The 12,313-nt window shown below is 47.6% G+C and overlaps 7 protein-coding genes across 7 annotated transcripts; 4 read left to right on the forward strand and 3 right to left on the reverse strand.

Annotated features, from left to right (window-relative positions):
- Positions 1–419: 419 nt before the first annotated feature.
- On the forward strand, positions 420–1,691 carry K441DRAFT_532677 (Phosphotyrosyl phosphatase activator; the record flags this gene model as incomplete). Its single annotated transcript, XM_067642246.1, has 1 exon — positions 420–1,691. One exon carries the CDS (start codon positions 420–422, stop codon positions 1,689–1,691), a length of 1,272 nt encoding a protein of 423 aa, XP_067510551.1.
- On the reverse strand, positions 1,545–2,726 carry K441DRAFT_650632 (glutathione peroxidase 1). Its single transcript, XM_067647063.1, has 2 exons — positions 2,401–2,726; positions 1,545–2,332 (listed from the first exon to the last, which is right to left on the reverse strand). Exons 1-2 carry the CDS (start codon positions 2,441–2,443, stop codon positions 1,860–1,862), a joined length of 516 nt encoding a protein of 171 aa, XP_067510552.1. The 5' UTR covers positions 2,444–2,726; the 3' UTR covers positions 1,545–1,859.
- Positions 2,727–2,992: 266 nt separating this feature from the next.
- Positions 2,993–3,470, forward strand: K441DRAFT_650633 (uncharacterized protein). Its single transcript, XM_067647064.1, has one exon. It carries the CDS (start codon positions 3,047–3,049, stop codon positions 3,290–3,292), a length of 246 nt encoding a protein of 81 aa, XP_067510553.1. The 5' UTR covers positions 2,993–3,046; the 3' UTR covers positions 3,293–3,470.
- On the reverse strand, positions 3,392–5,552 carry K441DRAFT_650634 (uncharacterized protein). The gene is made up of 4 exons (XM_067647065.1): positions 4,497–5,552; positions 4,196–4,447; positions 3,519–4,138; positions 3,392–3,470 (listed from the first exon to the last, which is right to left on the reverse strand). The coding sequence occupies exons 1-3, from the start codon at positions 5,405–5,407 to the stop codon at positions 3,541–3,543; spliced, it is 1,761 nt and encodes a 586-aa protein (XP_067510554.1). The 5' UTR covers positions 5,408–5,552; the 3' UTR covers positions 3,392–3,470; positions 3,519–3,540.
- Positions 5,553–7,506: 1,954 nt separating this feature from the next.
- Positions 7,507–8,307, reverse strand: K441DRAFT_650637 (uncharacterized protein). The gene has a single exon (XM_067647066.1). The coding sequence runs from the start codon at positions 7,889–7,891 to the stop codon at positions 7,577–7,579; it is 315 nt and encodes a 104-aa protein (XP_067510555.1). The 5' UTR covers positions 7,892–8,307; the 3' UTR covers positions 7,507–7,576.
- Positions 8,308–9,499: 1,192 nt separating this feature from the next.
- On the forward strand, positions 9,500–10,504 carry K441DRAFT_691930 (uncharacterized protein). The gene is made up of 3 exons (XM_067652522.1): positions 9,500–9,851; positions 9,961–10,094; positions 10,149–10,504. Exons 1-3 carry the CDS (start codon positions 9,708–9,710, stop codon positions 10,222–10,224), a joined length of 354 nt encoding a protein of 117 aa, XP_067510556.1. The 5' UTR covers positions 9,500–9,707; the 3' UTR covers positions 10,225–10,504.
- Positions 10,505–11,344: 840 nt separating this feature from the next.
- K441DRAFT_600179 (uncharacterized protein) lies at positions 11,345–12,296 on the forward strand (the record flags this gene model as incomplete). Its single annotated transcript, XM_067645185.1, has 2 exons — positions 11,345–11,491; positions 11,550–12,296. The coding sequence occupies 2 exons, from the start codon at positions 11,345–11,347 to the stop codon at positions 12,294–12,296; spliced, it is 894 nt and encodes a 297-aa protein (XP_067510557.1).
- Between the last annotated feature and the right edge of the window lie 17 nt (positions 12,297–12,313).

Here is a 12,313-nt window from a genome sequence, read left to right on the forward strand (position 1 = left end):
TTGGCCCTGCGAGACTCTCCTATAAAGTTTCGCGCAGAGCTCTGCGTAGAGCTTCGTGCAGAGCTTCGTGAAGAGCTTCGTGCAGAGCCTCGTGCAGAGCTTCGCGCAGAGCTTCGTGTAGAGCTTCGTGCAGAGCTTCGTGTAGAGGATTGGATTAGGAGTAATATTCTTAGAAGTTCTTTCTAAAAGGGGCTAGGAATAGTTAAATACCTATATACCGAAAAAAATCGATATTGGATTTTATCGGATATTTTATCGTATTTTACAATATCGTAATCGTTTTAAAACGCGTTATTTTTGGCCACACTGCTTCGGAGGACGGGCCGACTGTACCGTTTCGGAGTTAACTGATGCAAGAAATCTAGAGCTCTTGCATACGAACATAACTATCATCAAACAACAACCAAATATCCTCAACCATGACACTGCCAAGTCAACCTACATCCCTACCCCCAGACCTATCCGCAAAGCTTCCACGTCTGACACCTCGTTCGAAACCAAAGCCTCAGCAGGAGCAATCAGCGCCGCCGCCGACAGCCCCTCCACTCCCCGCACCGCCCTCCCTAGAGAACTGGCAGTTCATCCGCCCAAGCCGGCGCATCCTCTCTCCACGCGATCACGAATTGTTCCTAGCTTCGCCTACTTACTCGCTCCTCCTCTCCTTCGTATTCACCCTCTCCGATTGCGTGCGCGACACGCCAGTCTCCGCCATCAAAGCTTCTGACCTCGACCCTGCCATAATAGCCATCCTACACGTCCTCGACCTCGCCGAAGGCATTCTCCAGAAATGCCCACCCGAAGACACAGGCGGGTCGCGCTTCGGCAACAAAGCCTTCCAGACCTTCGTTGACAGCGTGGGAGACGCACAGGTCGCCTGGCATAAAGAACTCGGCATCACAGACTCTCACGCGGTCGGCGAAATATCGGTATACCTACACAACGCGTTTGGGAATCGCACGCGCATCGACTACGGCTCTGGACATGAGCTCAACTTCTTCCTGTGGCTGCTATGCCTGAACCGGCTGGGGCGCCTTCCGCCTTCCACCTTCCCCGCAGTCGTGCTGCATGTGTTCCCGCGCTACCTGAGGCTCATACGAGCCGTGCAGGCGACATATTACCTTGAACCTGCGGGTTCGCACGGCGTGTGGGGCCTTGACGATTACCAATTCTTGCCATTTCTCTTCGGAGCCTCGCAGCTGCTACACCACCCCTTCATTCGTCCAAAGTCGATACATCAGAACTTGATACTGGAGGAGTACGGCAAGGATTTCATATACTTGGATCAAGTCGCTTTCGTGAACAACGTGAAGAACGTGGAGGGGCTGCGGTGGCACAGTCCTATGCTCGATGACATCAGCGCGGCGAAGAGCTGGGAGAAAGTCGAGGGCGGCATGCGGAAGATGTTTGTGGCTGAGGTGCTCGGCAAGTTGCCGGTAATGCAGCATTTCCTGTTCGGTTCGCTCGTGCCAGCTGTAGATGGCATGAGCACGGAGGAGGAGAGCGGGGTCCGGTCGGAAGAGGAAGAGGCAGAAGGGGAAGTTGTGATCATGAAGGATGGCATGAAGCATGTGCATACGCCGAATTCGTGGGGTGACTGTTGCGGAATAAAGGTTCCGAGTAGTATTGGCGCTGCACAAGAGATGAGGAAGCGCATGGGCATGGAAGGGCTAAGAAGAGTACCGTTTGATTGATGAATCAGATTCTTGACCAAATAAAATAGATGTAGTCGTAATACAAATTGAAGCTAACTAATACTATGAGCGAAGTGGATATCCTCAAAAATGTCTTAGCAATCGGCGCAGAGGCGAAGAGAGACCCTAAGCCCTAACGCCGCCCAATTCCTTCTATCCCACCTCCCTTTATGCCTCGGTTGGCTTTACAACCAACTCCTTCTCAATCGCCTCCCTTAAGTTCTCTGGCTTTGTGGTGCTTGCCCACCTGCCCTTAACCTTGCCGTCTCTCCCAATCAAAAACTTCTCGAAATTCCACTTCACTCTCTTCAAGCCCATCAATCCAGGCCTCTCACTCTTCAGCCACTCCCATAATGGCTCTGCCTTCTCACCATTCACGTCGATCTTGCCGAGCATGGGGAAGCTCACGCCATAATTGATCTGGCAGAACTCCTGGATCTCCTCGTTAGAGCCCGGATCCTGACCACCGAACTGATTGCAGGGGAAGCCGAGGATAATGAAATCTGGGTGGGTCGTCTGGAGGTCTTTGTATAGTTTCTCGAGACTGGTGAACTGTGGCGTGAAGCCACACTTGGACGCGGTGTTAACGATGAGGATCACTTTGTTCTTGAGCGGTGCAAGAGGGTATTCATTGCCCTTTTCTGTGCAGGTAAGGTGTGTTAGAGGCCTGATAACGGTGAAGAGTAACAGGTAGCTGGAAAGAACTTACTGTCTTTGGGCTTGAAGTCGAAGAAAGAGGTTGCGGAGGCCATGGTTCTAGTTTGGTATATTGCTAAGGTACCTAAGTAAGATTTATAGTGGCAGAAGCTTGTTAGAATAAGAGGTCGGGCGTGGATACGGATAGCAGTCTGATATAAGAACCTAGCAGGCTGCATGCGAAGCGTGAAGCAGATAATGTCGCGAAGTCTAGAGTTCCAAGGTTAAGGTCCCTCCGCAAACGTCACCGGCCCAAGCGATGTACCGAAAGATATGAACTCCCACTATATTTATTCTCTACCACCACAACTTTTGTAACTTTTATTCAAAGAAAGCTCACTTATAGAACTCTAATATCTTTACAATTTATGTCACACTCTAAATATTATACTCTAGGATGGTGATACAAACTGCAAAAATGCAGTACATTTTCGGTGAGCCCGGATACTTTTTCGTCAGTGCTGAATGGTCTGCAAGTAAGGCAGAGTGGGCGTTTGTTAATGACGTACGCTAGCTGCAGGAAAATAGTAATCTAAACCGGTCTCGCATCACTACGGCGCTCGATTTGTCACCCTGGGCTCACAGACACATCTAGGCAACTTTTTCAAGTATAAAATTTTTGATTACTAAAATCTACGTAATTGACTACCTTTCAGATAATGCTGAAATACAAAGGCGAGAACGCTATTTCTATGTCTAAACTACAGAGCATAAAACGGCTACTACACAAGAGCGATATACGACAAATAATAAAAACCAGACAATTTGTTGGTATAATGGGCATCTCGATCCTCATCACGATGGCAAATCTGTGCTGTGGCGATTTCCATATATTGAAGTCCTCAAGCTTCATCTCCGCAAAAACAATCCTTGGTCATTCCAGTCCTTCTGGTCTCTGGCAATGACAGGATATGTCCATGGCAAATCCGGGCGGGATGTGTTCCGGGATAGATGGTAGGTCCTCCCGATGGTAATCAGTGGCCTTGAATCCGGGCTTGAAGAACAAGAGAAAAGGGCATGATGGCAATCATGCGAAACCATAGCAGAAACATTCCTGGCTGATCCATGGCATGGGTACAAACCCTGCAATGTTCAGTACGAATAGGGATCTTTCCAGATTATAGAACCTACTGAAAAGTACTCGGTATTGCATTCATCCGAGTTCATTGAGCCTTGCGGCAATTTTGCTAAGAGCAGCAAGATCCTCATTGGCCTGGAGATGACTGTTTATATCTTGAGGACCTTGTATATTTTCAAGGCGTTGTTGCAGCCTCACTCTCCGCTCGGCCCATTCACTCTGCAACTTCTGTTTCTCCTGAGCTAATCGATGCTGGGTAGAAGCAGCTGCAGTGGCAGCTGATGGAGCCTTGGTAGTAGTCGCCTTTTGGCGCTTCTTGGTCATGTCCTCAACTGGAGGGGCTGGCTTGCGCTTGTGAGTGCTGTTATGGCGCTTGGGTCCGGGTTGTGCTGGTTGGACTGGTGGTGGAACCTGCTCAGGTGGGGAAGTAGAGCCAGTATAATCGTGTACGCGCTTCATGTGGTCAAAGAGGTTGTAGCGTCTGGGAAACCCATTACCAGGCAGTGACCGCTCACAATCTGCATAAGTGCATAGATGAGGCTTGGAGCCATGTCCATGCATTCCATGTGCTTCTCTTTCATGTCGAAGGAGGCATGCAGTGGAGGAGAATTGAACTCCTACACAAGACTTGACCTTGCACCTAAAGGGTCTTAGGTGGGAGTCGACGTATTTGCTAATTAATAAATTAGTTACCCTGCACCTAAAAAGAAATTAAAACATGAGAGCTTACTCATAGTTGCACTTGAGCTTTGTAGGCTTGTGAGTGCATCCAGATTGGCCCTCGTTGGGGCAGTGAAAAAGATTATCTTCTTTTTGCTGCGCCTGATAGAGAGGATGCGTGCGTGCTAACTTTCCCTCGATCTCCTCTAAGGAGTTTTGGGCTGCTGAGCTCTGGCTCGGTGAAAATCCTTCCTCTTCCAAATCATCGTCCTTGATAGAAGGTGCGACTATTGATCCAGCTATAGACTCTTCTTTTTCAACTCTGGTTTAAATGTTAGCGTTATAGTTTAGACGTATTGCGGTACACTAACTTTGAGATGTCTACAAAATGGGTCGATTGCTCAGTAAAATCGCTTCCAGCAATGCTCGCATGTTGAGGATTGCTTATGACACTGCATGTTGGCGACATCATTGAAGCAGACATAAAGCTTCTAAATACCTGTTCGGTATTAGACGTTCTCCGAGAATCATGTTGACCGGCAGAGAGAGGCGTCGACTCGCTCGCAGTATCCAAACTCAACGAAGTGGTGTCAAGTTGGGGCCTGCGGGCGCGAGGCCGCCGTTGATTTGAGTTGGCTGGAACTCCAAAATTGCTTCTGGGAGCATCTTGACTCTGATAGACATAAGGTGGGTAGTAGGACTGAGGTATGGTGTCGCGACTCATTTGAGGTGTCTGTCGGAATGGGAGGAAGGTGTTCGCATCCACTGCACGATCAGCGAAGGGCGCAGAAAAAGAAGTGTTCGCATCCACTGCACGAACAGCGAAGGGTGCAGAAAAAGTCTGGGCGTCAGAAGTCCAGCTTTGAGCAACCTCAACCTCACTTGTAGGAGTGAAGAAGCGGGGAAGAGCGGAATTGTCAAATTGGCTGTAGCCCTGGCCAGTAGAGTAGTTAGCGAAGTCAGACATTCCGAAAGGATTGTCCCCAATGTCCGAATCTCCTGTGGCAGGCGGAAGCAGCATCTGGTTCACGTCGGATTGTGAACCATGGAAAGCATTTTGACTATCTGGGCTCAAGGAAGGCGAATACATGCTATTTCCTAGGAATGGTTCAACCATCCGGCTTCTAGATTCTTCAGAACTCCTGGTTTGGTAACCTTCAGTAGCACTTGTAAGTCGCCGGGTAGCGTCTGACTGGCTATTATAGCCACTGTCGCCCGTACTAGACGAGATGGAGACAATATCATCCCTGGGAAGAAACGATTCCGGGAGATGCCCCGTCATGTCTGGAAACTCCTGTTGGGAAACAAAAAAGAGATCCTTCCCGGAGATGGGCGCTCCTTCAACGGACTGATTCCACAATGGTACGGCCAATGGATTGAAGAAAGAAATATTTCCAACTGGAGATTCGTCGGAAGGAAGCTCGCTGAAGGTTGGTGGTTAGTGCCAGAACGTAATCAGGACATTTAATAAGACAAAAAAAGAAACAAGACTAAATGCACGACTTCGAATACGGAAAGCAAAGCGCCATCGTTAGTACAGCCAGTAAGCCATGCCAGGGTAAGGGTCTGCATGACACAGTTAGCGGGGCAGAAACCCAATGAGAGCAAATTCAGACGAACCAGGAGCAGAGGTCGAAAAAGTAAGTAGTGTTGCCATACACGGACCTTTCTCGCTTGGCAAACCGCCTTCTACTAACGAGACAGGGGATGCTCAAGTTGTCCTGTTCTTCATTTGTATGAGGCGTTGGTCCTTGGCCTAATCCAGTAACGGAACGGGGACTTTCTCCGATTCATTCCGGGCAAAAAATACAATCACGGATCCGCTTCTGAAATTACGGTCCCATCTACCACTACTCTTCGTGACGCAAAGCTTACGGTATTGTTGATAGCTTCAATAAGCAGGCTACAAGTCAGTCTATACACCAGCAAAGTCTGGTTGGACAGAGTAGGCATACATAAGCCTTAGTGTACGTACTTTGGAGAGTAGACCGTCCAACCAAAATCCTATCTACAACCAGCATTCGACGGCGAGTGCGGCGAGCAATCCTGGACTGAGAATTCCACATCATGGAGATGTAAACCTGGCTCGTGATCCTATGGGAATGATGAAAGGCTTGGTCTATTGGCCTAACCGGAGTAACTCAATGGGAAGGTAACAAGTCCGCAGGGTATCATTGTGAAGCCAGCATATGTCTGTGGCTAAAGACTGGTTCGAAAAATACATATTGTCCTACCCAGTTTACATCCTAGTGTGGCGGACATTGTTCTGACACTGCGCGTGGCACATGGTCTGGTCCTAGAATTATCAGTGGTTGCTGAAGGCCTAATTGCACAGTCATCGGCGTGGAACCATTCCAGGCGGAATTCATACATCGTCCTCATAGAAGCGGTCGTCAGTGTTGCAGGCCGCACAGGCAGGCAAACGGGATTTGAAGCATCTGTGACAGCCATCCTGAATCTAGCTTCCTGATTCGATAAAAAACCATGCAGGGAGTGAAAAGAAAGGGAAAACGGTATGCCTCCTCGGCAAATTCCTGGGTTGCTGGCATTGGAGCAATCCGCGGTGGGAAACGCCTGGCTGTCCATGGATTGTGGCTTTTGAACTGTATGGCGGCAAAGCAAAAAAACATAGACGAGAAAGAAAGCATTGGTACATGTCAGGCAAACTACATGGTTTTCAAGAAATAAAATAAAAGAGATGGAAAGGTGGAAAATGGACCGTCGGGCAAGTACCTGGTATGGGCTCCTTTGTCGCGGCTCTGATATTTCATCCTGAGCAGGGGCGCTCTTTGCTTAATTCTCAATCTCAAATCTGCGGGAAATTGCTTGTGTAGTTGTTGTGATTGTAGGACTGTAGTGAACAATCTTTTAATTTTTGAATTGTAAAGTGTCGAGGGCAGTGGTGGGAGAAAAAGAGAGGGGGAGGGGAGCGGGGAAGGCAACTGAAAAGTAAGTCGAGGGGCCGGTGAAGGCAGTGATGAGTTGTCCAAGGCAAGGTGGGGCCATTTTTCCCAGCTTTCTTCGTCCAAGGCAGATTGGCTGGTCGGGGAAAGCCATGCTCTTTAAACTCGAAGCGTGAGAGGGTGAAGGCGGGACGGCACGGGCGCAGCAACAGGAGGAAGCGCGCCAAAGCTCCCTGGTTGGATATAAGTCCCTCGGTGCCATGCAGCTCACCCGCTGGGCGACCACAGCCAGTTCTGGCAGCTTGGTGAGCGCAGCCTGTGCGTTGCACTGCATCTTTCCAGAAGTGGTGGCCACTACGGGCTAGATGATTGAAGGATTGAAGGAGCTGCGGGTCGAGCAAGCCGCCACGCGCGTACCCTCCAGCCGCTCTGAAGACCCTACTGCGCTAATTTTTGTGCGGGTTTGCGATCGGCCCGTTGTCTTCGAGAGACAGCCCGCTCATTATCTAGATTATTGAGCATTTGGCGCAGTACGATACCATGTATATTCAACAAATATGGCTCAAATTCAAAGCATGTGAGGGATTGATTGACTCAAGTCTGCTGGCCCACCGGCCATTCCGTTCATCTGTCAAGCGTTGGTACTGCTTGGGTCCCTTACCCCAGCCTGCCGCTACGAGATTTAGGCCACCTCTTGTGCCATTTGCTGAGCTCGAGGGAAGCTGCATTTTGACACAGCCGCCTGAACTGCAGCCGCCGTCGAAAGCGTGCTGGAGTCTCACAAAAAGCATTTCAACAATCACAATCCAAGTACGTTGCGCTAAATGACATCGGCGGCTGCGACGTTTGAAGGAAAGATGCATTCTAGAGCTGTCCCTACGACGCTGGCAAGGTACTTACCGGTGCTGTTGCCCAAGAATAGCCTTTAGCTCTTATCCAGGGTAGGGCACGGGAGCCACGAGTGGATTTGTGTCACTCATCGTGACCGGAATACAAGTGAGCAGCTAGCAGCCGTTCACTTCCGCCTGCAGATACAAGTCTAGATTAGCAACTTGTTTTCCTAGGGGTGGCAGACAAGTCGCTTGTAAGGCTAAGATGTCAGATAGGAGCGAAAGATGATGGTGTTTTTTGTCCCCAGCGATCCAATGGATCTGCGGATGAACTATGCTTAGGTGTATCATCAAGATAGAAGCGAAGCTTAGTAATGAAATTGAGTTTAACATACCAAGAATCATTTTATATTCAGATTGACATTCAGATTGCCGTGAGACAATACTCCTGGCGATCTCGCATAATCCCGAGGTTCGTTGAGCCCTAAACCAGATTTTCAGGAAAGAGGGGTGCCGTCATCGATGCGAATTTTCGAGAAGCGGCGCGCAGATGAACAACACACGAAAAGGACATGGTTAAGCTGTCAAACGTGTTGAGGGTGTCCTTTTCATACGGAAATCGCGCATGCCAACACGCAAATGCATTTAGCTGCACTGCTAACTAGTACCGACGTTGATTCTCCAGTAGAGATTGGCAGTCATGCCGATAATAGCAATTCGATTGATTCCGAGATCCGTAAGGGTGATATTCCAGGAACAATATCTGGATCGATGGGAAGACACTTTTTGATGGTTGGAAATGCCATCTTCGAGGGAAAAGGCGACGAGGAGCCCTTTGCTGCCCTAAACTTGACCCTGGCAGGTATTGATGCCCAACACAGAGCCTTAAGAAACCAGGAAGGGATTCGCCCCGTCCTGCTCTAGCAGAAATGCCAGCCATTGGGCCCGGAAAAGCTGCGACTGTCTCAATTGACCGATAGAGGCCTCCTGATCAGCGTTGAAGCAGGCTTGGTGACGGAATAGCGAAAACAGATGGGTGTGAGATCCTGTTGTGGTAGGGGAAACGTGGAAGAGAAATTTTCGGTTCAGTGGGGAAAACACGTGATGGGTCATGGCCAAGCAATGACGCTAAGCGAAATCCTTATCTTGGCAATGATGTCACGTTCTATCTCTTACTTAGCCCATGAGAGAATCTGCAACATCACTCCGAATTTGTATTAATTAGCCCTGGCGTGGCCTGAAATACGTGGCAAAGATATACCACGTACTTATTTCAACCTGAAAAACTCTTAGGCCAACCAAAAACCCCAAGATTCTAAGCATGGCCACATGCTCACATTACCTCTTGTTGACAAAGTCCTTTTCTATGGCAGGCTAGAACACGCAATTACATGCTTTTTAGGATGGTAATTGACTCACATATAAAATGGGATGATGGCAATGTGATTTGGTGGAAGTCAGGATCGCGCTGACTACTTTGTTTAGTTAGCCAAAGAGACGCTTCCACCAAAGAAACAAGGCGGTACGGTACCAAATACTAGTATACTATATCAATAGCAATGCCTATTGGTGTAGGAGGAGTGATTATACCGTAGCTTAAATATCTAACCCTGTTTGTGAATTCATTACTTACAGCGGGGTCTAGGACATGCCATAAAGGTGCGGGGAAGCTGAGATGTGAGTTCATTGGTGCGATTGGCAGGTAATGTGTCACGTTGGTGATTGCTTGATGTGATGTTAGAAGGGACTCCTCATCTCAATCCCTTATCACTCCCCAGAGTCTTGTGCTCAGATATCTCCATAACACCACCTCAAGGCCAAACTGCCATTGTATTCAAACATTATCGAAATGCCTTCTCCATTCCACCAGAAGTACTCTTCGCAAAACCATAAGAACTTCAGCCCTATCTCGAGCACGCCAGATCCGCCAGCTCCCGAAAGAAAAGATTCCATTGGATCTTCACCTCCATTATCCCCAACGGAGCGTAGAAGGGTACGTTAGCTTTCTTTCATCTAGATATCTTTCACTTGGCCTTCAGCCATAGCATCAACGCTACGCATATTCTCTCTATACAAATAGGACTAATTCTATTTCCATGCAGTCCTCTGGTACAATGAGGTTTGCGACCCTCGAAGCCCTTAAAAGACCACAGACAGAGGAGCACACAACTCGTCGAGCTAGTCTTCAAGATGCGAAGATTGGTTCTCCCGGTATTATCGGCTCCTGGTGGAATAGGTACACAATATACTAGTCTTTCTATATAGTGTGCAGTTTCTAATTGTTCAATAGCTTTACCAGAGGTCCGACAAGCCTCCAGGATCCAAAGCCGAAGGAACCACGCGACATAACTACTCTGAAGCAGTAGATAAAACTTGGGTGGGGAGGTTAAATTTGGCTTCCCTTCGAAGGAATTGTTTTGAAATAGTGACTGAACGGACATAAAGTTCTGGTTGATGTGGTGTTCCATGGCGTTGTTCTTTGACAGTGAATTTCCGGTCTTTTCCATTGTATTATCCTCCCGAGTTTCTAATGCATTGATGAATGTAATGTAAGCAGTTTGTATATTTGTTTTCATCCAAGAAAATATACTAAAGAATGTTGCAATGCTCTGAAAAGAAGGAAGACATAAATATTTTTGATTAGCCTCAGTGACTAAGTCAGGCCTTTACTGTAATCATTGGCCCTTTGTTGATCAACAAAACACCAACAAACTAGCATCCTAAGGTTTCTCCTACAGAAGACGCCTTGATAAGAAGGGGTAGGAGTGTGTAACGTGTTCCACCACTCATCCGGCCACCCCATCAACATCAAGACGCGTCTTCGTACAGTTATTCCATTACATGCCAATAAGCAGTCTAATTTAGAGTTCTAAATTGATGACATTATTGTTTTGGTACGAAGACACGTCTTGGTGGGGTGGCCGGATGAGTGGTAGAACACGTTAACGTGTTTTATCACTCATCCAGTAATATCAGTCATCCGGTAGCCCTAAAAACCACCAAAAAGTGGAAAAACTGCACCTTGATATCTTGACAACGGCTTAATAATAAATTCCGAAATTTTATAATTAGCCTTTTATACCTATTTTAAACCTCTTATTAGATTTAAAAAATAATCTATTAAGTAGCTCTAAAAATATCGCAATTTAGCTTAAAATTGGGGGCTAAAACCCAATATTTTAATAATGGCCAGGCTTATTACACTAGAACTTTACTAAAAGTCTTAATATACGTATAAAAGGCCAATTATAATTTTTTGGAATTTATTATTAAGCCGTTGTCGAGATATCAAGGTGCAGTTTTTCCACTTTTTGGTGGTTTTTGGGGCTACCGGATGACTGATATTACCGGATGAGTGATAAAACACGTTAAGGAAGGTGCTCTGGATGACTCAGCAAAATACCCGGAAAGCCAAACGAAAGACTATTCGCGATTGACATCACCGAGCAGGACACGTTTAAAGTATTCAACATAGACTTCTCAATTATGACGACCAGAACCGCTACCCACCAGCTAGACACCACTGCAATAAGTCTGACCCGATTACTCTCACGGTTGGAACATACTTTACTTTCCCCAGAAGCAGATCCTAACCTTCGGAAATCCAGCTATGAAAGGACCAAAGTCGGTGCTGTAGGTAATCTTTTGGACAAGCCCTCTCTCTACAGTCCTTCGTCTAACAGCTTCCAAGAATCTCGAATATGCGCGATCACTTCTCTTGCGCCTTGAATATGACAGCGCGAGCATTAAAGTTCAATCGCGAAAGCAGACAGTTCAAGCAGACCTGCAGTCGAAACGCAACCTCATAAAGCAACTAAACCAGCGTCTTTATGAACTGAATCAGCTGGACGATGAGTCCGATGATGGTTCGGTATCAGAAGATGAGAACGAAGACCTCTTTCCTTCCTACGCGCCAGCGGTACGGAATACTTCAGACACCATCAACCAGGTGAACACTGGAGGAGATCAGGCACTTCAGGAAGCGGCGGCGAGCCCCACATCCACACTCCGTTCACGGCGTTCCCAGCCCGCAACTGCCCCAGTGGATACCAGTACAACTACGAGCGCGTCCCTTTTCCCTGCGAATACCCAATTTGGCGATCCTAACCTCGCTCAAACCGAAAGCCTTCTCTCCCATAATCGCACCGAGCAAGAGGCGCTGACAAATTCCTTGCTCTCCATGGCACAAGCTCTTAAGTTGCAGTCAATCCATTTTGGTAGCACATTAGAGTCGGAGAAGACGATATTGAACCGAGCTGTTGAGGGATTGGACAAAAACACGACGGGCATGGCGGCAGCAGGACAGCGTATTGGCACACTAAAACGCATGACAGAAGGCAAAGGTTGGTGGAATCGGATAAAACTCTATGCATTAATAGCGGCGCTATGGTTCCTTGCATTTTCAATAGTGTTCATCTTACCAAAATTTCGATTTTGAAATAATGCTACGGTATG

This window comes from Cenococcum geophilum (genome assembly GCF_001692895.1).
Source record: "Cenococcum geophilum 1.58 unplaced genomic scaffold K441scaffold_1, whole genome shotgun sequence".
In the NCBI taxonomy this organism is placed as follows: Eukaryota; Fungi; Ascomycota; class Dothideomycetes; order Gloniales; family Gloniaceae; genus Cenococcum; species Cenococcum geophilum.